Below are 22,763 nucleotides of genomic sequence, written 5' to 3'. Positions count from 1 at the left end.
TTGCCCTCCCTAATGTGCTGTAAAGATTAGGAGAATTTCGAAGTATTTATCTTAGTGGCAGGTAAACCATTACCTGAGGGGCATTCATGCTGTTACTAACTTCTTTTTAATGAAAAGACCTCTCTGCACTTCAAGATCTGTTCCTGAGTTTAGGCAAATGTTCTTAAATACTTAATTTCTTGCTTGCAGGTACATGTTAGAACTTACACCTTAACCTACGTGAAGCCCCTCTATTACATAAATGTTACTGACAACTCTTTTTTTCCCTGTAACTGTGATAGTCAAATAAACAGATATGATTTTGAGGGAGAGCTGTAACTTTTTACCAATTAAAAAACATAACCACATTAGTTAGACAGGTAGCCTCGCCTTCTACATACAGATACCCAACTGCTTTGCTCCTCCAGCTGCATTGGTTGAGGCCCAAGAGATTGCTTCCCACTATAAACTCTGCACCTCTATTCCATTCTCTGTAAAAGCATGCAGGTGTCATCTAACTCCACCCCAAAAAAATTATTAACCTATACATAGATTTTTAAAGTGTGTAATGATATCCTGCATGTTTTGGTTTCCTAGCCTTTGGTTTTATCCTCATGAACTTACTTCTAATAGCAGCAATGTCTCTTGTTCTGTCCATTCTCTTCCAGCACTTGCACCTTTACTCTACAAAATACAGGAGGGAAAAAAAAGTGAAATACAGGTCTTTTAAATGCATGGAACTTTTTTGAAGAAAACATTAAGAGGAATAATCTGTTATTCAATCCACTTAAATATGTACCTTTCACAGCCTTCCAACTACAGCTAACCAATCCCTGGTTATCTTGTATTGTGGTTCAGTTCACATGATGTACTTATGTAGCTAAAGCACGCAGGTGAGTACATTTCTGCAGTCTCTGCGGAGGCTGGGGTCCACAGATCCCACCTTTCCAACACATCCGGGAGAACCTGCAACTCCTCTTTTATTCTGAGCTAAAGCAAAGTGGTTTTAGCTTCTTCTGGCTATCTTTGCTTGCATAAACAGCAAACAGGATTTTCCTAAATAATAAAACCCCTTAGGAGTGGTGACTCATTCTGGTCAGTTTGACTTTGGCCAGTAAAATTAAGCAAAGAACAGAGCAGTTTACACAAAGCATTCTACAGTTGAAAGGACAGCAGCAGCCAGACACAACAGAGTATCTAACCCCCTCCCAAGCTGCCATACAGCCAAAGGATGCTGCTGTCTGATGAGGAGATGGTATTACTCGATTCAGGCACAACTGGGATTCTCTCCGATTAAAGGGCACCTTTCTCAGGAGAATAAGGTTTATGTCAAAGTAACTTTACCCCACACCAAACCTCTGCTTCCAAGACAGACTGGACTATGTAAGGTGCGTGCTGGTCCAAAAAAAGTTCATTCATCTAAAAGTTCATAAGTAATTCAGTAAAAAAACCCCAATAACTCTTTCCAAGTGAGATGAGCTATGTGAAAAGACAAGAGTAATTACAGCAAGATACTCCACATATTCAGCAATCACTTGCTCCAAGGGTTGCTCTTCCCAAATCTACACCTTGTGAGAGTTCCTAAAAGTTACAAAACTCTTGGTGAAAACTTCCCCTTCTGTGATTCTAGACACGCTAATACATTACACGTCAAATAAGGACAAAAGCAGCTTCTCAGCTGCTTATGAAACACCATCATCTAGATTGGATGTCTCTGTGCAAGACCACAGCAACAGGAAAAATATTTAGGAGAGGTAAATTTATCCTATCTCAAGATGCATTTCACAAACAAATCACTAACCCAAACAGAACATTAATCAAACTGAGTCATCCAGCAGCTGATCAGTTCTCAAACAGGCTGGTATGCAGAGCCAAAAAAGCAATTGCCACACAAAACAAAAAGGGAAATCAACTTCTGCAAACAAATCTGTTCAAGTTCATTGGCATAGATGCTTGTAAATAGAACCAGAGTCTAGAACCAGCAGAAGATTTATGATTTTTTCATATGAATATTTATACCTCCATAAACTAAGCGAAAAACTCAATCCATAATTGTGATTACAGAATCAGGATTTATAAAAAAATGCTCATCTTTAGAACTGCTGTGTGTTAGTTCTTTTGTTTGTTTGGGGTTTTTTGGGGGTTTTTTTGGTTTTTTTTAATAGTTCTCAGGTGATAAGTGGTGTAGAAATAGTATAAACAACAGTGTACAAAGTTGTGGGTTTAAATAATACTCTCTTAGGAAAATGAACCAATTATGCAGAATTAGCCTCTTGGGCTCACACACTATTGGGTGTGAGCCCAAGAGAGGCACTGATCAGCAGAACTTTGTGGACTACCAAAGGGAAGGCGATGCTGAAGTAGTAACATGGTATTCCTGCAATACCTCCAAGCGCTATCAGGTACAAACACAGGTATCAGGTAGCAGGAGAAAGGTGAGAGGTTATAGAATTATCAAGGTCACTGCAATGTTATCTCAAAACTTTAACTATCCGACACAATACATCGCAGTGACAGTGCTAAAATACCCACTTGTAGTGATTTTGTGACACCTTTGGTAATCAAGCAACTGTCTAGTTTGCTCAGTCTGGAAAACCCTGCTCAGACATGGAAAACAGGATAAAGACCCTCATGAAAGATCTCTGTTTCTGTACTGAATGAATGGATAGTTTGAAGGTGAACCATTCAAGTGAAACATGAAATAACATAAGAGTTCAGTGTCCAAAGACTGACAGTATTAACCAGTTTGGGATAGCTACATGTCTTCATTTCTACAATATCAGATACCCAACACAATCACATATCTTAGTGTCCAACACTGAGATGGAAATGAAATCTAAACCAGGAATCTAAGAGTAACGTAAGTCATCGCAATGTCATCTAGTAGAGGACACTTGAGGAAGAAAGCTTAATAAGAGACAGGGAAAAAAATCCCAACATACTTGCCTTTGCTAAAGTCTTTTTTGAGTATATGTCTGTGCGAAGTCCAAAGTTCTGCAGATCAGTCGGTTTCTCCTTGTTCTTCTCTGGAAAACTCAACATCTGCTGAGCAGCTGGAACCTGTGAACAAACATTACAACAGAAAGGTGAGGGGGCAACAATCAAAAGTTACTCAAGGTTTTCAGACCAGTGTTAAACAGAAGATGGACTGAACAAAGCAGCTGAACACAAATCTACAGAGATGACTTTACATAGATAGTATCACTTGCACACAACAGTAGCAGATTTGTTTTAGAGATTCAAACTACCTGAAACTCTTAACCCAGCTGGACAAAGAGAAAAGGAACATGTCATCAAATCATGCACAAGTTATTCTGCTGTGATGTTAAATGACACTGGCTAGAGCAAAGGCAAACACACACTAGTGCAACCTGTGGGGCTCACCTGCGGAGTGCGGATATGGAGAGGCATGAGTCCAGAGGGTGTATCAGCCAGCACGTTGAAGTGAGGAGTAGGAGGAGGGCCCATTGCCATGGGACGGCTTTCTGGATCCACTTGGTAGTTAATGAGACCCCACTGCTCCAGAAAAGCATGTACTCTATGAAACAATGTGACAAATTAAGATCTTAAGAACCAAAGCCTTGGATGTGCTTGGCATTGCAGAAAGGAGACAGCAGATGGGGGAGTTTATGTTTCTGGATCAAACACAGATCCAGAATCTTCTATAGTCCTTCACTAATCACAAATAGCAATACAAACCACACAGCATAAGCTTTGTGTAGACGTGCCGCATTTCAGCATGTTGCGTAAAACCAAAACATGACATTTTTTGTTACAGATAACAGGAACTTAATTAAGTATAGGCAAAGAAAGCTAGGGCTGCATGCACAGAACGATTTACAGGCAATGTACAGATTGTGAGGGCTGCACAACCATTGACTTGCTTCCCTTGTCTGTCTGTAACTGTTCCTCACTGAACTGACATTTCGGAGGCTGCAAATTTCTAGGGCTCCGCTGTGCCTCACAGCTTAAAACTGGCGAAACATAAAACCAAGTTGCAAAAATGGAATTTCTGAAAAAATCCACGTATTTACTGAACAGCAGAACCTAAGTCATCACAAGTTAAGATCGAAAATCTGTAGGCATGTTTCAGCAAGCAGACACTATTATAAATAAAAAATTAGTATAAAATAGTCATTCGGTTGCCATAAAAGTGGGGAAACCGCTAACCTACAGTATGATGGTTATTGCCCACACTTATGCTGTCATACTGGAGCACTTCCATTTTTAATGCAGCTCCTATTTCTATTAAAGCAAAGGCAGTGGCTGAAAGACCCATGGTTTTCACCTCATGACAGCGCACACATCTCCAGTCAGATTCCTTCTGCAGGCAGTGCTGGTCAAGTACTCTTGAGGGTTTAAGCGATAGGTGTCAATCATGAAGTTGCGGTAAGCCAGATATCTGGAAGACAATCGATAGGTAGTTTATGTACACTGAAGTCTAGAAGTTTAGGATATGTATTTTAGGATTCACCTTCTCCAAACACCTTCGTTACTGACAAGCAAACACCAACAGATAATTTTTATTGCTGAAATTTAAGAATCGGTATCAAAAGCGAAAGGTAAGTAGAATTTATTTTTATATAGGGAATATGACCTATCTCTTCCAGATTGTTTCATTCTGGATTTTATCAGTGTTTGGATTAGCAGTATATTGAAGCATACTTAAATTGCAAACTACACAAATAGCTGCTGTAGCTTGGTTACTAACCAAATACTTGTGCGACAGACCACTAGCTGCAAGAAAAAAAATAACGGGGTCTGATCTTCCCATGGAAACAGGCTAAATAATCCTTCTCAATCCCCTCCATAAGTCTGGGAGGAAAGAGAGCTGAGCACAAAACCAGAAGTAGTACACCAAATGGAATGTTACTCTTTCTACATGTGGAGTTCTTAAGCCATGAAAAGATCAGTAAGGAAAAGTTAGAGAACAGCAATTTGGAGAAGACAAGATCTATGAAAAGCAGAGGGCAAGAATCCAGGAACCAGCACAGCACTCCCCACTCACTGAGGTGGAACAGTTAAAGCAGAAGTGACCCTCATGAGATTCGTATATTTCAGCACACAACAGTCCAAGCAAGCATGTTCTGGGGTTCAGCACATTTCCTGCACTTCAGACATTGCTCCGCAGGCTTTTTCAGTAAATTTCTGGAATTTACCCCAATGCAAGTTGTTCAGAACAAAATTAACTACCATAAAATTGCCAGACCTGTTCTTCTGATGAAACAAAACCAATCTGCCAAATACAAGCAAGTATCCTATGCAAAGATGTGTTCAAAAAAGCCTATTATAAGCAGATTTCTGCCTTTGGAAAATTCAAGATGTGGATGTCTCATATGCAGTGTGCAAAAACAGCTGGTAACCAGAAAATATAAGGCCTACAGAGATGGACACCAGTGCTTTTCACGTAAGTTGCTGCACACACACATTCCTGCCAAAATCCCACATCTTCATTCTGGTAAAATTACACACGAAACTTGATGGAAAAAAGTTATGTGAGTAGTGCTGGGCTGCTCCACCTTGAATGTCTGGTAGGGAAGAACCAAAAAGAGAGCTGCTTCCATGGATGAATATTCAGGAACATTTTTCAATGCTCCTGTAGAGAACTGGGTTACCACCTGCTAGACCAAGAGTAGGTACTTTAAAGCGGTATTTTAAAGTGGCTATGGAAATCAGTTTAGTATTTATTAGTTAAGGTCACATTACTAGGTGAAGAGAGAAGCCTAAGACAGAAATATCCCTAAAGTTTATCCTGAAGGGAGTCTGTTTTCAACAATGACATGACCCATCAGCTAAAACCTGTCAAGAGCGAGAAAGAGAAGTCAACTAGCATTCAGTTAAAGTCCCTTTTAAGACAGAAACCACCCTCCAGGCACTACTGTCACAAGAACACGTGCACTTTTGAAACACTGTATTTTCATTGGCCTGAAAACGTAGCTGGAGGCAAGGCATTTCCATTCAGAAGGATCTTCCTATTTTGTTTATAAAGAAAACACCAAGCCAAGAGCACATGCTGCTCCTATAATCCCTAAATGACAACAAAAAATACAAATCTAGGTTAACATCAGGACTGGGAGAAGTCCCTAACTTGCTTCACTCACAGCCAATAACCTGTAGCAGCTTACGGATGAGCTATAGGAGACATGATATTTTGATGTCAACTAAAAAAGGAAGCATGAGATTACATGTGAAGACCACACCAGTGACAAGCATGACAGGAATATAAGGATTCTTTCAGAACTCAATCTGTTTGCAGTCTTAGACACAGAGTCCTAGAAACCCCAAAACAAAAATATGCTGACTAGTTAGTGTCAAATAAATTGTGGATCAAACAAATTTTGGAATCATTGTGATGCAGCTATGGTTACCTCTGCAACTCACACTTGTAGAGAAACTAAGAGTAAAGACTATGGACTGAAAATTGCTCAGGGCGCCAAAAAGCCTCAGGAGGCCTCTAAGCCAATCTCCTACTCAAACCATGGTCAGCACCGCATTTTCTTAGAGCGGTTTGGGTTGGAAAGGACCTTAAAGCTCATCCAGTTCCAACCCCCTATCACAGGCAGGGACACCTTCCACTAGACCAGGTTGCTCCAAGCCCCATCCAACCTGGCCTTGAACACTGCCAGGGATGGGGCAGCCACAGCTTCTCTGGGCAACCTGTGCCAGGGCCTCACCACCCTCACAGGGAAGAACTTCTGCCTCAGACCTTCCCAAGATCTCCTCTCAGTTAGTTTAAAGCCATTCCTCCATGTCCCATCCCTAAAGGCCCTTGTCAAAAGCCCCTCTCCAGACTTCTTGTTGGCCTCTTTAGGCACTGGAAGCTGCTCCAAGATGTCCACAGAGCCTTCTCTTCTCCAAGCTGAACAAGCCCAGCTCTCTCAGCCTGTCCCCATAGCAGAGATGCTCCAGCCCTTGGAGCAACTTCATGGCCTCCTCTGGACTTACACCAACAGGTCCATGTCCTGCTCAGGTTGAGGGCCCCAAAACATCTTCATGACCAAGTTGCTTAGGGCTCTGTGACCAAATTTTGACCAGGTTGCTTAGGGGTTTCTTCAGAAAGGCCTGAAAGACTCCAATGAAGAGCACTCCCAACTTCCCAAGGCCCCAACCCAGTGCTTCATCTTCTTCAGAATTAAAAATTTTCCTTATACCTAGATAGAACTTGCTGTGTTTCAATTTCACTTCTTTTTGTCCTGCCACACACATAATGAGCCTGGCTCCATCTTCTCAGTAATCTCCCTGTGCACTGGGCCACTACTATAAGGTCTCCCAATCTTTCTCTTCTCCAGACTGAAACAACTAAATGTCTACCTCAATATTAGATCAGAATCCTCACAAAATAAGTCATGCCTGAGGAGATTTAAGCACAAGAATGCTCTGAGATCTGCCCTGTTCACCTGTCAAAGAGCAATGCAGGATGGTTTACCACCATCATTAGCTTGAAGTAGAAAGTGAAAAAAAATCAGTTTGAAGAAATTATGCGTATGAAAAATTCACAACTTCGCTGATGTTAAGAAAACATACTGAGAAGACACCTCAAATGCTTCATTTAGTAGTTAATAAAACCAAAATCCGGTTTAAAGTCCCCAAAAGCTGCTTTGTAACTAGACCAAGATTTGATACCAAGAGAAAGTCAGCACAACCAGCCTAGTTCCACTGTCCAAGTTGATAGGCATACAATGGTGTTCAAATTTATGGGTTTTTTTTTTTTTTAACTCTCGTTTTATTATTTCAGCAGAAACAAGCACATTGCTCAAAAGCCTGATGCTGACCATCTTCCTTTAACCAATCACCTTTCAAGATTGCTCTGAATAATTAAGTTTATTGTTATAACAAAATTCTCAGAGAAGGGCAGGTATACTTTTACTAATGCACATAACAAGCCTTGCTGTAGATTCTCAAGATCAGCATTTGATGCAAACTCAGCAGCTTATTTTGTTACACTGCTAAGTCAAATCAGAAGTTAACCATGTGATGTATGAAAAAATGTGTAATACCTCAAGACAATAATCGGCTTGCCTTTTTTATTATTTAATTTAAACAGCTTCAGGGAAGTTGTTTAAGCTGTTTAAACAGCTGTGTGTGAATAATTTTTGAATTAAGAACACTTAAGTTCTGCAGTAGGTACCAGATCTCACAATGAGATGGAATAGGTATGAACTGGATCTAAATCCAACTGAGAGAACACCATCTGCATTTAATAGGCATGTCCAGAATTAAAGTGTCACTAGAGGGTTTGGAACAGCTATATAAGAAAAAATTATACTACCTCTGGCAATGCACAACTCTAGCTCTCTGATCTAAATCAGACTACCTAGTATTTGAGAACACAGTTACATTTCAGGCCTGTGAAGATTCATTTTCTGCCCCTCACTTGCACTTTCAGCATTACCCATCAGTTGCTCAGGGAACCATGAAATCAACACAGATAACTGTGCAAAATCCATTCCAGCCTGACACAGCATCCTTCAACAAACTCGGTGATCAATGCTTACATACAAAACTTCCAAGTCTCAAAAATACAGCATGGCATGAAAAGAGTGAGAAAAATAAGGATGATTATTAAGTTTCGATAGCATCATGAAATTTTTGATATGTCTTTGGAAAATGATCATGCCTTGTACCACATGAAGTTCATGAATTTGCTCCAGTATTACTTGGGAGAAACTTGATTTTATTTTTCCTGGATAACCACTATTAACTATTACTTTGATATTTAAACTTTTACCTCTTGTAGTTTGATAATGCACATACATTATCAAACTACCAGAAGAGGTGGTACAGGTGCTCTTTCCTTCTTTCATGCCCCTACTAATATAAGCTTAACCATGCACAACTAAAGTGACTGCAGGATTCATGAAACTGGAAGCTCCTTTACCTTGCTGCACTCTTATAAACCTATACTCACATGTTTTACTTACATTTCTGGAGTCTTGGACTTGTTTTTTCCATTGAAGAATTCAGGAAGAGCACGACGTTCAATCACATGAATACTGTAACAGAAATATACAATTCAGATTGTATATATAATGTATATAAACAATTCAGATTCAAATATAAAACAATCTTTGAGTAGTCCTTCAAAAGACTATTTTGAGAGACAACATTTATAGAAAGGGTTTTTATGGGGGTTTTGGGTTTTTTTTAAAGAAACCCTAGTATTCTAGCATGACCCTTTGAAATTTGCTTATTTCATTAAAGAAGCAAAGCTGCATTAAAAAAGCTTCCAGCTACCTTGTAATGTCCACTATTGCCACCACAGAGATGATTTAAGGCTGCCTTTTACAAGAACACATACACCCAATGCAACATGAAGTTTATTCTATTTATTCAGATGTGCTTCAGTTGTCTCTCAGCTGTGTTTCAGACTGGTTTAGCTCTCGGGAACACCATCTGCTACTACAAATGCACCGATCAAAGAGTTTTTAACCAATCATTATTTACCAGTCACTCCCAAAAGGCGCTTGCACGCACTGCAGAAGAGTGATCTCATGACGAAACACCATCACTGTCATAATTTTCACAATAGGGATGTTATTACTGTCAATTTTCTCAGTAGGGATGTATTATTATTGTACCTTCACTTTATAAGAGAAGGAATTGAAGCACAGAGGCCACATATACCTACCTTGCTTTAAAGTAAAGCTCAATTAGCTCGAGCTATGCAAAGTTGCCTTTCCTGATCTACACCAGGTCTACAGCTCTAAGTCTTCACCCAGTTCCCAATTACTTTCTTACCAGTTGTAGTCAAACCAAGATGCATAGCTTGGAATAATGATGTGGTTGGTTTGTTCTGTAACATTATCTTCACCTGGATCAACTGACCGACTTTGATCACCTTTGTTAGGATCTTCATCTTCCTGTATCACAGAGAGAATACAATGGTGAGTAGGTTGCGAGAGACGTACCTAAAAACTCACAGCCAGTACAAAGTTAGCCTGAAACAAGTGCTTTCCAATCCTGTGCAGAATAAACTTTTCCTGGTGCAGTTTCTGGTCAGTGGGAAAAATCTCAGGGACCAGAGAAAGTATAATCTATGTCACCATAAAAATAATAAATCATAACAAAATATTACAGAAAGCATAAGGGCAGGAAGTTTTTACAGAGTCAGCTCTCAAATCTGAAGTGCATACTTTGCAGTACAGTGAGAGCACAGTTTGTGTCCTGTTTATAAAGTTATGCATGCTCTAACTATAGTAGAAGACACTGCATTTCAATTCTGCAATATACTGCAACCACATGTAATGTGTGTAGAGTACTTTGTAAGCTGTTAGCCTAGCTCTTGCTGCCACCTCCAGTTACTGACACTGCACCAATTTTTAGTATTGTCTAAGCTGGGTTGTATTTTTGGTCACTTTTTGCCCATTAACCTTCTTGCTCCTTAGAAGAGCAGTAAAGGAAATCAGATTCATTACTTCTAGTTTCACTGGTAGACACTTGTCAGCAGTAATAGTTTCATGTCTGCAAAACTGCGCCTCATTACACTAAGTTCTTGATTGGATAAACTCACTTTGATCAATCTTAAAGCTGGTCTTGGATATTTCCCCCTTGTGAAGCGGAGACACTAAGTTCAGCTTGTAACTCTGCATGTCCCTGCATTTACTTCCACGCAGGGCGTGAACAGACCCACAAGTTTGCTCACACAGGACTGTGAAGACACCAGTGAGCAAGAAGGGGGAATGGCTTTAAACTGACAGAGGGGAGATTTAGATGAGATGTGAGGAAGAAGTTCTTCCCTGTGAGGGTGGTGAGGCCCTGGCACAGGTTGCCCAGAGAAGCTGTGGCTGCCCCATCCCTGGCAGTGTTCAAGGCCAGGTTGGATGGGGCTTGGAGCAGCCTGGTGTAGTGGAAGGTGTCCCTGCCCGTGGCAGGGGGTTGGAATTGGATGGTCTTTAAAGGTCCCTTCTAACCCAAGCTGTTCTGTGAGTATATAAACTCAGATTCTACCAAAATCAGTAAGAAATGGCAGCTGTTACCTTTCCTCCGGTTGCCACTGTCTCCTCATCCTGTTCATCTGAAAGGCAGAAGCATTTAGAATTACACTAATAAAAAGCATCTGATTGCTCATAAGCCTTTCTAGCAATGCAATTACTTAATTGGAAAGAGTATTTCATCTGGTTTGGAAGGGAAGCAAGGAGGAAAGCAAAGCAGACCACACATCATTAAGGCAATCTCATCCTTATGCAGGCACGCAACTATCCAAGACAAGAGAACAGATAAGAAAGAATACAGAGGAAGGATAATTAGAATTTTTCCACACTTAAGAATCCATACCTAATTACCACCTTCCCCAGTGCCCTATATGTAGCCTTGTTTAATAGGATACGGGACCCTAGTTCATACCTCTTCTGTCAAAGGCTTAGCAAAACTCAAGGAACCTGTGATTCACCTTGATTCCCAGTCAGAAAAATTCTGCCAGGAAAGAGTTTATGTGCCATATTAAGAAAGATGCCTACAAGGGAACAGCCTTGCATGTGAAAGAGTAAGTATGTTTCAACTTGAATACATATGAAAACGGAATTAATTCAGTAAAATGGTAGAATTAGAGACTCGTTTAAAATTGAGAGATGTGAAATATTTACTCTGTTGGCCCGCAAACAGGACTTTACTATAAAACCTAGGGAAGGGGGTGCTGGAGGGTGGTGTGTTTGTTTTACCAAGGTCTGCTACTGTTCCTCCTTTCACAGGTGTGTTTTCACTGTCTTTCTTTGGGTTCACTACAAAAGAAAGATTGAAACTCTGATGAATAACCACATAAGATAAAATTACTGAAGTCTAGCATACTTTTACTGTCCTATTAATTAACAGTTTTGCTGGTCATGTCTTTTCAGTTCAGAAGAGTTCATCTGTGCAGGTTGAGTACAACAGACCATTTGTTTGATTTCTTGGGAATTTCATATCTGAACACAAAACAGCTTCTATTCATGCATTTAGTGGACCAAGTATTATACTTTTCCCATTTTTTACAACACAATTCTCACATCCTAGTTCAAACCAGCTAAAAAAACCCAAATGGTGTGACACCCAAAATAGTGTGGTGCCAAGGACTTGGTAAAAGGAATTATTTTTCAGATTTATCTTTATTTAACACGTATTGCACAGATCAGCACTTTTCTGAAAAGGATTAATAACTGAATGCATTTGGCACATTGCTAGAGTTTCCACTCATTTAATGCTCTGCTTATCTGGGGTATCTCGCATACAAATATTTTCCTCCAGAAAACCACCTCCCAAAACACAAACTCTAAAAAGTGTGTGAGAGCAATCCTAAAATAGGTGAAATTAACGATTCAAGTGAATTTTTGTAAATGTATTTCAAAAAGCAAAAAGAAGGTGAATCTGCTGTCTTTCTGAGGTATCACATTCAAATCCCTGACTACATAAATTTAGATAGGCACAGATCACCTGGCCCTACAGCCACAAAGTATTTCAAGGATTTGACAAAACGTGTGTATTTTTCAGTGCAGTTTAAGCAATTGTCTTAATATTCAAAGAATCCAGTGTATGCATATTTTACCATTTTTGGGAAGTACCACTTCTTCTATATTAGGTACTGGTGTGGGATCCTCCATGTCCTTTGTAAGATCTTCTTGCTCATCTTCTTCTTTCTGTCCTCTCCTTTTCCCATATAAGGCTGCTTGTCTAAAACAGATCAAACAAATTCTTTGCCAACTGCAACTGTCAGATATTCTCCTCTTGACGTTATTCTTCAGATATCAGGATTAAAGGACTGGGTCAAAATACTTATGAAAACATGAACACTGTAAGAGTGGTGCTGGTGGAGTTGATGAAAAATACTCTCTGTCCATTACCAAAATGAAGTTACAAAACAAAACAAAAAAAAACCACACACACAAAAAAAGTGCTTTTCCACTGTTTCCAGACTGGAGACCACCACCACATATAAATATTGATTCCAACTCACTGATTCACTTACATTTATTCTTTTTAAAGTTGTAATAAGGGCATCTGCTGCACAGAAGAGGTGACAGACCATTTCAAGGCACACTGACTTATTTCATGAAAGAGGCTGGCTTGTACAATCAATTCTGTGTACCAAAGAAGCCATTTTGGGAACAAATGCACAATCACCTGAACCTCTCCTTACAGAATCTAACTCAGGCTTTACATTCGGAACAAAAAAGTAATTCAGATTATCAAGTAATTTTTTTCTCACATCAAATGATAAATTTCCAGTTTTATGTCTTATTAGAGCCTAACAGGTCTGTTAAGCAAGACCCAAATCTTTAGCTCAAAAGTGCTCCCCTCTGTATCCATACATAAACCCTCATAAATAAGCTTTTATTTTGATATAATAATGGCCCTTTTTTTGGTTAAGAGATCAAATTAGCATTGGAAAAAAACCTAAGCTGCAGGCCACAAATGCTGCTGTTAAAATTGCATTTGAGAAGTGGATTTTAAAATAGTTTGCTATGCAGATAAAATTCCTCAATCAAAAGCAGTAACTTCTGGAGCTCTATTTCAAGAAGTGTACATGTGTTGCATGATTGCACTAACAGAACTAGTTTTAGTTATTTTAGAAGCAGCTGAGCAACTTTTAATTTTGTAAGTTCTACTCTTGATGCAACAATGAACTCTGTCAGTGACAGAGATAACACAACAACTTGCACTAGATTCTCCTCCACCTGCAGGCAATACATTTCTACAGAGGAGTAAAGAAATTACATATACTGCACAAGCAAAATCACTCAAGTCTATTGTAGAAATAATTATTCTACTGTAATATAAGGAGACACAAGTGAAAGGGGACAGAGATCCCCGTGTAGCACATTTTATCAAGAAAATTTGCATTAAATTACAGGACTTGGACACTCACCCTTTCTTCCCTGTCTTTTTTCTCGACTCCACAGGAGTGGGGGGTGGAGAAGGAGAATGCTTTCTCTTCCTTGTACTTGCTGCTGCTTTCCTGTCTCTCCTCTCCGGACTACGGACAGGCTGTTAGAGAAATGACAGAGCTAGCTGATCCCAAATACTACAGTTATTGAAATGCTGTAGGCTACACTCTTCCTTAATACGTCCTACAACAGAGAAGCTAAAAGCAATAATACCACAACAAACACCACATTCTGCTCCAGAATACTTCCCATTGTCAATGTGAAAACCCCTTAAGTTTCTACAGCCATCCCCCCCAGAAGCTGTAATGGCTTTGCACTCAAGAAGTGTGATTTCAATGGCTTTGTACTTCAGTGTGATTTTGAAACAAAGCAAAGCGTATGTACAACTTGTTCAATATACTCTATTCAACAGGAGAGATTTCCCAGTGAGCAGCCTGACGTGAAGCTTGAATGAACATGTTTTCAGAGTCCTAACTAGCTTCCTGCATTGGGAGGGATACGAAAATTAGTTTCAACAAGTGTAGAGAATTTGGAAAACAAATACGAACTGCTGCTGTTTAACACACCCCTGGCTTCATTTATGAGAAAGCAGAGCACGTCCTCCCTCTTACCATCCTCAGAAAGGGGTAGGGTGGGGGGAGGAAGAGGGCAGGGATTATATTTAAAGTGCACACTTACATTTCTGAATCAAGGAAATATGTCAGAAAAAAGTTAAACAAGATTATGTTATCGCAGGCACCTTAAAAACTGTTCAGCTAGCTTAACTTCAGCAACTTCAAGTCAAAATTTTGACTTACACAGAGACAGTTACCCATTAAGCAGAGAACCACCTACCTCTTCATTTTTCATGGAGATTCTCTGTCGAAAACTCACTGATTTCCTGTTCTCATCTACTTCATAATCCTCTTCATTCATCCATTCATTGAATACATCTGTGTCCAAAATCCACTTGGCATGAACCTAAAGAACAGAACAACGTACCACCATGCCAATGTGTTTTGAAAAAATAACTCCGCGACTGACCTCACTGGATTAATACTTGCAGCTCTGTTACCAATGTCTGAACATCCAAATATTTTGCAATGTTTTTACACATAACAGACGACCATTTCATGAGACAATACAGAAAAAGGATGAACATAACCATAAGTCTACGGAATGCAATGACTGCTCCTCAGTCATTTTTAAGCCTTCTGAAGTGCGAGGTCAGTTCTCACAGCTAGGATAACAGTTCTGCATTAAAAGCATACTTTGGATGCTGAAAATTACTATCAAAATCTTCTAAACATACAGATCACCTCAGCAGATGTGCCACAAAGACCAAAATAATTAGGAAGAGTTGGCCATATCTTGGAAAGAAAAGATTGACAATCTTGACTTAAAATATCCATCTTCAAATAAACTTCTAGTTTACATAGCTGAAAATAAATTCTTGAGCTTCAGAATTATAATTATAATCTATCATTTATAGAAGCTGTTGTAGCTTACTGTGTATAGTAAAATGTATACACAAAAAGTATGTGTTCCAGTTATTTACAGGTAACTACTTCAAGTAGTGTTTGAACAGACAAGTTATTTTGTGACCCGAGCTGCTCTTTAACTCTGCTTTTCAGATCAACAGCATACACAAAGAACAACATCGCGTGAAATGTATAAAGGATTAAGTCCAATAATAGAACAATGAAGTAGTAGTTACTGCTGACTGATTCCAAGTGCTCTTTATTCTTCTCTTGCAATGAAATAAATCAGAAAGGCAAATCATTCCTCTAGAAAGAAAACTAATTATTTAGAAAACCTAAATAAGGCTGCTGATGCTGGTTTGATTGCTCACATATTCAACAGATTGATAAGCACTGACTCTTTTTGCAGCATTACATCAGTTAAGAGCAGAGTTACCATTAAATTGAACCTTTCTATAAAGAAAGGAGAGATATGACCCTCAGGGATTCTTAGAATCACAGAGTGGTTTGGGATGGAAGGGACCTTAAAGCTCACCCAGTTCCAACCCCCTGCCACGGGCAGGGACACCTTCCACTAGAGCAGGTTGCTCCAAGCCCCTGTGTCCAACCTGGCCTTGAACACTGCCAGGGATGGGGCAGCCACAGCTTCTCTGGGCAACCTGTGCCAGGGCCTCACCACCCTCACAGGGAAGAACTTCTGCCTCACATCTCATCTAAATCTCCCCTCTGTCAGTTTAAAGCCATTCCCCCTTGTCCTGTCCCTACCTGCCCTTGTCAAAAGCCCCTCTCCAGCTTTCTTGTGGGCCCCTTTAGGCACTGGAAGCTGCTCTAAGGTGTCTCCAGAGCCTTCTCTTCTTCAGGCTGAAGAAGCCCAACTCTCCCAGTCTGTCCCTGCAGGAGAAGTGTGGTATTTTCCCCACTTCCTCTCATTAAGCATTGTGTAAGGCCATGATGTCTTCTAACGAGCTGTCAGGTTTCATCCCAGAGATGGCCACACTTCAGCAGTAAAGGAAGGACTTAACTTTAATGCAAAACACCTCAAGCCAGGCCAAAATGGTAATTTTGGCCCTATCAGGGATGCATCAATCTGTCCTTTTCACTCACAAATTAAAATTTTTTTTTCAACAGCATTCCTCCCCAAGGAAATGTTTTAGACGTTTTCATTTAGGCTCTAGACATATCCCTCTGCTTTTCCATATATATGGAAATACAACCATTGTTACTCAGCAGCACATTAAAACATCTATCTAGCAGCACCTGAGCATGAGCTGTACCAATGCGGTAACTCTGGGAAACTGTTTTAAGAGACACTTACCTTCCATGGCTTTTCAGGAATTGGAGGATCCTCGATTTCAGCATCTATTTCATTGGCATGAACCCAAGTGTCATAACTAATGAGAGGAGGCAAGAGAAAATGAAATTGGTCCCTTGGGCTGTTCATCCAGAGAGATCACCAGCAGGAATATTTATTCAGCCATTATAAGATGTGCACATTTTTAGCTTTCTGAATTTAAAAGCCATCTCCAGCTTAGAATTGCAAATCTACTCCCTAGATTCAGGGTTATAAATGCAGCTTCTGAGTCACCTGTCAAACCCTGGCATTAAGTTAATTAACTTGTTTCTGTTCTTAGGTGATTAAAGCAAGAGCTACTGGATTCCTAGAAGAAATGAGTATGTATATTCTCCTTCAATCCTACCACTGTAGAAATTATTTATTATTTACATTCACTTTTCCACATGCTATTCCCTCAAAAACTTATTTATAAGTACTAAGAAACTACATTCAGTAGCAGCAAAAGCCAAAATACTTTATAATCTACACCAGGCACGCACTGAGCAACCGGGATACATCATATGCAAGTAAAGATGTGTATATAGCATTCCTCATGTTTATACTGAGATTTGTAAATACATATGCATAGAGTCAACACAAATTTGACTACTGATCTCATATAAACAAAAATAAAGGTTTTTCATCTGTATGAAGAAAGAAGCTTAAGTGTGACTGTTTGCACTCTTCCACTGAAATATGCATACAGCTCATGAGAATTCTGTGCATGCACAGCAGGAAAAGTTATTTAAATAGAAGTCAATGCTGGGCTATCAATCTGATGAGGTTTTCCATAACCTGAACTCAGAAACCAGTTATTACAAATACACTTAAGTTACTAACTATACATACACTACCTATTAACATCATCTATCACCACAAGACAGCCTTCTCAAATACGTGCTTTCAACAGTCACTTGTACTTGACTAAAGGCAACTCAAGGAGTGAAACCTCTCTGTCCAAGAACGCTCAACTAGGTGAGATTAGTTCTCTCTTTTGGCTTTAAAGTCTTACTAACTTTAAGGAAAGGCTCACTCTACCCTTTAAAAGCAGCCTGGTTCAATTTGCAACCTTACCAATGGCTCTGCAGGAAAATACTCTCTTTTTCTAACCTTCACCATCTGCTGGTATCACAAATGGGTTTTAAGCCAACGATTGAGTCTTCTCAAGTTTTGGGCATTGAGATAAATAGTAGGCGAGACTAAATTACTGTATGGTTATAGTCCATAAGACAACCACTGCTTGTCTCATAACATGAGCGGTGATGTACAAGCATTCAGAATCAAAACAAGAGGAATGCAGTACTGTATATTTGGTTAAATTTTTAGATGAGCCAGCCCCAGTTGGGTCTCAGCCTGCTGTGTTCTGCAGAACAAGGAAAGAGCAAAGTTGTAGCTCACACAGCTGGGACATTCCCCATGTGGGTTCACCACCGTTAACCACAGAGCACTGCATTTGGCAGAGGTAAGGCTCAATAAGCTAAAGGAGCAGCTTGCTTGAGGACACATATTTTCCTACTTGTAAGTTTTAATCAAGACTTTTCCTTCAACAAAAATTTAGGTAAGATTTGGGGTCTGCTTGCTTCCCCCCACTTTTCTTTACCTGTCTGGAAAAAAGCCCCAGTGTACCAGCACCTGCTTGTCTTTTTTCATCACAGGTCTCAACCATTCATCTGCAAAGGGGAAAGAAATCTAGCATCAGATTCAGATTGTAAAGCACATTAAACACCATTTTGCTTTCCCATAGCCAGTCATAGTGAAATTATTGCAAGCATCTCTGATAGAAGTCTACTGTAGAACAATTACAACGGCCTGGCCTGAATTAATACACTTGCCTGCATTACCTTTACCATGTCTAAACATGCATGTGCTCTGCATGCATGACACAGATGTTGCACTAGCAATTTTGATGTTAAGAATTGTTGCAACACATCCAGGGATGGGGCAACCTGTGCCAGGGCCTCACTACCCTCACAGGGAAGAGCTTCCTCCTCAAATCTCATCTAGATTTGCCCTCTGTCAGCTTAAAGCCATTCCCTCTTGTCCTATTGTTACTTGTGCTTGTAAAATCTGACTGTTCCTAGAGAAGTGAACGCTTCCATCTAGTGGCCATCGGATGCCAGGGCGTATCAGAAAAAGCATATTTATAGTGGTGAAACTCAGACTCGACAGCAAAGATCCACTAGAAAATTAAATGCATTTCAGATGAAAAACAATAAAGAGCAATTTTTTGTTATTTGCTGAAAGATGCAGCTCTTAAATTGCTTTTGAGGAACCTATGTACTTCATATAGAAGGAGACTGCATTATAAAAAAGCCCACAATCTTCCTGTATCAGGTCTACGTGTTACTGTATCAATTCTCACTTACTTTACCATCTACCTCTCACGCACCTAGCCGATTCCTAATTGTATTTCATTGAACATTCTGACCTACACTTACGCACTGGGGGCTACCATGAAAGCAATAAAACAAAAAATAATAGAAAAGTTAGTTTTAAACCCCCTACTTTCCCTGTGCTTCCCTTTAATTTTAATCTATTTTCTTTTTTAAGTTCTTTCAGACCCTTAGCTTTGCTCCTCTTCAGCCTGCAAGTTAGATATGACAAAAAAAAAGTCTATCTGCATTTAGCAATAAATAATATCTCAATTTTCAATGCAATCACTGAAGAGCAGCCAGCGTTACACACCTTAATCTGAAGAAGTTGCATCCATTAAAAATGTGACTGTTATACCCAGTAGTTAGAAGCAGGACACAGTGATTTTATTTGGAGTTGTTAATCCTAGAAATACCTTCCAAGTGGCTCTCAGGAGCAGGCTAGACACACACTGTGTACAAAAGCTCTCGTAACTGCTAACAGAATTTAGTTACAAGACTAACTCCACTTAAAAATTAGAAAGCGATTTTACCATCATCCATTGAGGTAGGACTTGGATAAACATGGTGGGTAGCCTTTGATTTCTCTTCAGTTACTGTTCCCTGTTGGAAAGGGGGGAAAAGAAGAAACTGCATTAGAAACCTTCAACAAATTACCCCAAACTTCTTGGCTGCTTCTTTCTACCCACATCCCATGCAACCCAGAAATACTCACAGCTAACTTCAATGCAACTACAGAGAATACCACCTCTAAGAAATGCCAGAAAAAGGCAGTTACTTTGAGACTGCCACCCAACTACTCTGTCATCTCTTGCTCCTTCACCTCAAATCCTTCCTCCTCTTCGTTCCTTCTGCCCCCGTTCTCATTGCAAATTGTTCGACTATCAGTTCATACAAACTTAGTGGTGAATATTTTCTAAGAACGTATCTGTAACTTTTTTCCACTAAGTACACATTTTAGTCCAAAACAATTTCTAAATATGACAATTTACATAAAGTATATGAAAAACTTAACTAGGAATGGCTGCCTTAAATAGAACATCCTTAGGATTTGAGAAACGCTGTATGTCAAGAGACAGAATAAACACTAAATGGACTAAAAAAAGCCTCATAAACCATAGAACAAAGAGAATAAATCAGAAATACACTAACATGATACCATTGATGGTCAAATACTCAAACACAAGAATGCTTTTTCTTCTTGCTGTCATTTTGACATTTGAGAAGCAACAGATGTACTTCTCATGCTTCTGTTGATGCCACAAACAGTGGTACATAAAGCAATTTCTCTACATATGGGTACAGGCCATAAGTATATTCCCGTTGGACCTATATCATCATGCAAAAAAATTCTGCTACACAGTATCTGTTAAATAACTGAATAGTGTGACCAGTCAAGAAAACCTTGATCTTCCCTCACACAGAGAACTAAGGATTCTCCCACATGCTGCAGAGACACCTCCAGACTCCGTATATAAAGAGTAATTTCCAAGGACAGCAGAAGTTCACAGTCTGCAGACTCTCTGCAGAGGAATTATGTTTTGGAACAGTTTATGCGAAAATGTTATTCAAAATTTACATTCCATAAATACTTGACAGATTTATTTAAAGGACTGAAGAGCACATGGGATAGGTTACAGCCAACAATATGTGAACAATTTATTCAGCAGACAGCATCAAAAGGAGGAAAATTAAAAAGACATGAAGATACATTGCATTATGGCAGCAATATTTGGAGACTACTCTAGTATCAGGGGCTGAAAGGCAAAAGTTCCTACACCGACAAGAGTTCACAGAACACGGTAAAGGGAGAGGAGGTGCTCTGAGCAACAGGAAGAAGGCTGTAAAGTAAGAATTTAAAAGCATTCGAAAAGGAAGGAATGAGTGAAGAACCACCTGCAAAGTGTTTAAGGAACAGTAATGGAAATTCTCCTTTCATCCCCCATGAGCTAAAGATGCTCTAATCTGAGCTTTGTGAATCAGATCAATAAGTTTCATCTATTTCCTACGGAGCTTTTAAAAACCCAATACACAATAGATGAAGTCTCTTAGATGCTATCTTGACTGAAAACAAAGGAAGGGATAGCTTTGCATTAAAACAGCCTTCTGAAAGATATAAGCAGTTTTAAGATTTACTCCCTGCCTCTGCTAAACTGAATGCGACTAGAAGCTAAAGGCATAACAGGATGTCTTTAGTGACAAAACACTTTTCTTGAGGCACACAGATATAAAGGCTAAATCTCACTCATTACCTGCTTTCAAGTTCCTAAATTATTGTTCTGGCTCTTCTCAGAAGAGTCCTTAACACTTAATCAGTGAGAGAAAAAGAAAATCCGAAACAGGAGCAGCATCTTCAGCAGCAGAGAGAACAAACATCTCACTGATACCTCCTTTTATGAGCCCAGAGATCACATCAGCACTGTGCTGGGACAAAAGATGCAAGTCTCTGCACAGGCTGCAGTCAGAGCAGCGAGGACTTGGAAACAATAGGGAGGAGGGAGCTAGAAGTACCAGGCATGGGGTAGAAGAAAGATGACAGAAGGTTAAAAAAACCCCACAGTAATAATCAAAATAGTGAGCAAGCACAGGTAGCAACACAAATACAAGATGAAAATTCAGAAGTAGGGCAAAGGAAGAAAGCCCAAAACCTAAAGTTAGGGATAATTTCCGTTTTCAGTTCTTCACATCCCTTTAGAGACAAAGCCGCCTGCTTTAAAAGTCCCTTAAATCATTTGTGGATATAGTATGCTTTGAGTTCACTACAGAATTCCTTCATGAAAGGAAAACAATCATTAACTCTTAATTTAAGCAATAGCAAGCATCCTGATTCAGCTGAATAAATGAGTAACTTGTGAAAAATTATGCAACTGAAATTGAGACGATGGTTCATAATCACAACACAGGAAAAACATTTAATCTGGAAAAGAAAGTTTACTTTGGCTACAGCTGTGAATTACCATAACACAAAAGGCTATCAGACCATCTCGAGTTCACATTCCAGGATATTTCTCTCAAGACAAGTGAAGACTGTTTACATTTTTAAGAGATGAAACTCTTAATCTTACTCAGTTCATCATTTAGTATATTAAATTACAATGGCAAGATGTTGACTCTCTTAGAAATAGGCTGACTCCCTATCAAGGAAGAAACTGCTGTTGCTCGTGTTCTGTTCAGCACAAGCAAGAAAAAACAGCAAGTAAAATAAAGTGAAAAAGGTAGCAATCATATTAAGACTAAAGCTTCCTCATGCTGTCCCCGCAGATCCAGAACAGCTGTATTGCACACTACCTTCTTTGGCCTCAGGTTTGGACTAACAGCAAGCTTCTGCTTTGTACAAGCAGGTGTTGAGCATTAAATCAGTTCAGGCCTGCAGCCAACTCAGAGACACCATAAGTACTTTTCACTTCAATAGCAATTTCAGATTTACTTTAAGAACAGTTAGGATTCAATCTCCATGTGAGGATAACTACCACTTGCATTTTACAAACTGTGAACTTCTGGTCTTAAGTGATTTGCTGCTGCTGCCCTGAGTTGTCAGACACAATCCAGATGTAACTGATATGTTGAGGTTAGGCAAACACATTTTATCTTACAACTGATAAAACACGTGTTTTAAGATACACTATTTAACAGTTACCTGGTGACGTTTGACAATATCCTTCAATTTATTAGCCAACTTCAATTCTATATCTGGAATGAGGTAGATGGTTGGTCTGCTCAGACAGTTGTTCTAGCGGAGAGAATAGGAAGTTAAATAAGAAAT

The 22,763-nt window shown here is 39.5% G+C and overlaps 1 protein-coding gene across 2 annotated transcripts in view; it reads right to left on the bottom strand.

Moving 5' to 3' along the window:
- Window positions 1-22,763, bottom strand: part of SMARCC1 (SWI/SNF related, matrix associated, actin dependent regulator of chromatin subfamily c member 1) — an 85,610-nt gene that overhangs the window by 44,535 nt on the left and 18,312 nt on the right. For both annotated transcript variants that reach the window (XM_030492924.1, XM_030492932.1), the window contains 15 exons: window positions 22,638-22,730; window positions 19,534-19,603; window positions 18,229-18,298; window positions 16,611-16,686; window positions 14,670-14,795; window positions 13,817-13,935; window positions 12,497-12,621; window positions 11,637-11,696; window positions 10,956-10,993; window positions 9,718-9,839; window positions 8,901-8,972; window positions 4,268-4,381; window positions 3,364-3,517; window positions 2,926-3,039; window positions 604-663 (listed from right to left, as the gene is read on the bottom strand). In XM_030492924.1, the coding sequence (XP_030348784.1) occupies window positions 604-663; window positions 2,926-3,039; window positions 3,364-3,517; window positions 4,268-4,381; window positions 8,901-8,972; window positions 9,718-9,839; window positions 10,956-10,993; window positions 11,637-11,696; window positions 12,497-12,621; window positions 13,817-13,935; window positions 14,670-14,795; window positions 16,611-16,686; window positions 18,229-18,298; window positions 19,534-19,603; window positions 22,638-22,730 (1,413 nt within the window). The remainder of the gene's footprint in view (window positions 1-603; window positions 664-2,925; window positions 3,040-3,363; window positions 3,518-4,267; window positions 4,382-8,900; window positions 8,973-9,717; window positions 9,840-10,955; window positions 10,994-11,636; window positions 11,697-12,496; window positions 12,622-13,816; window positions 13,936-14,669; window positions 14,796-16,610; window positions 16,687-18,228; window positions 18,299-19,533; window positions 19,604-22,637; window positions 22,731-22,763) is intronic.

The sequence above is a fragment of the Strigops habroptila genome, chromosome 1, assembly GCF_004027225.2.
Source record: "Strigops habroptila isolate Jane chromosome 1, bStrHab1.2.pri, whole genome shotgun sequence".
In the NCBI taxonomy this organism is placed as follows: domain Eukaryota; kingdom Metazoa; phylum Chordata; class Aves; order Psittaciformes; family Psittacidae; genus Strigops; species Strigops habroptila.
This window is presented reverse-complemented; position numbering and strand designations above follow the sequence as displayed.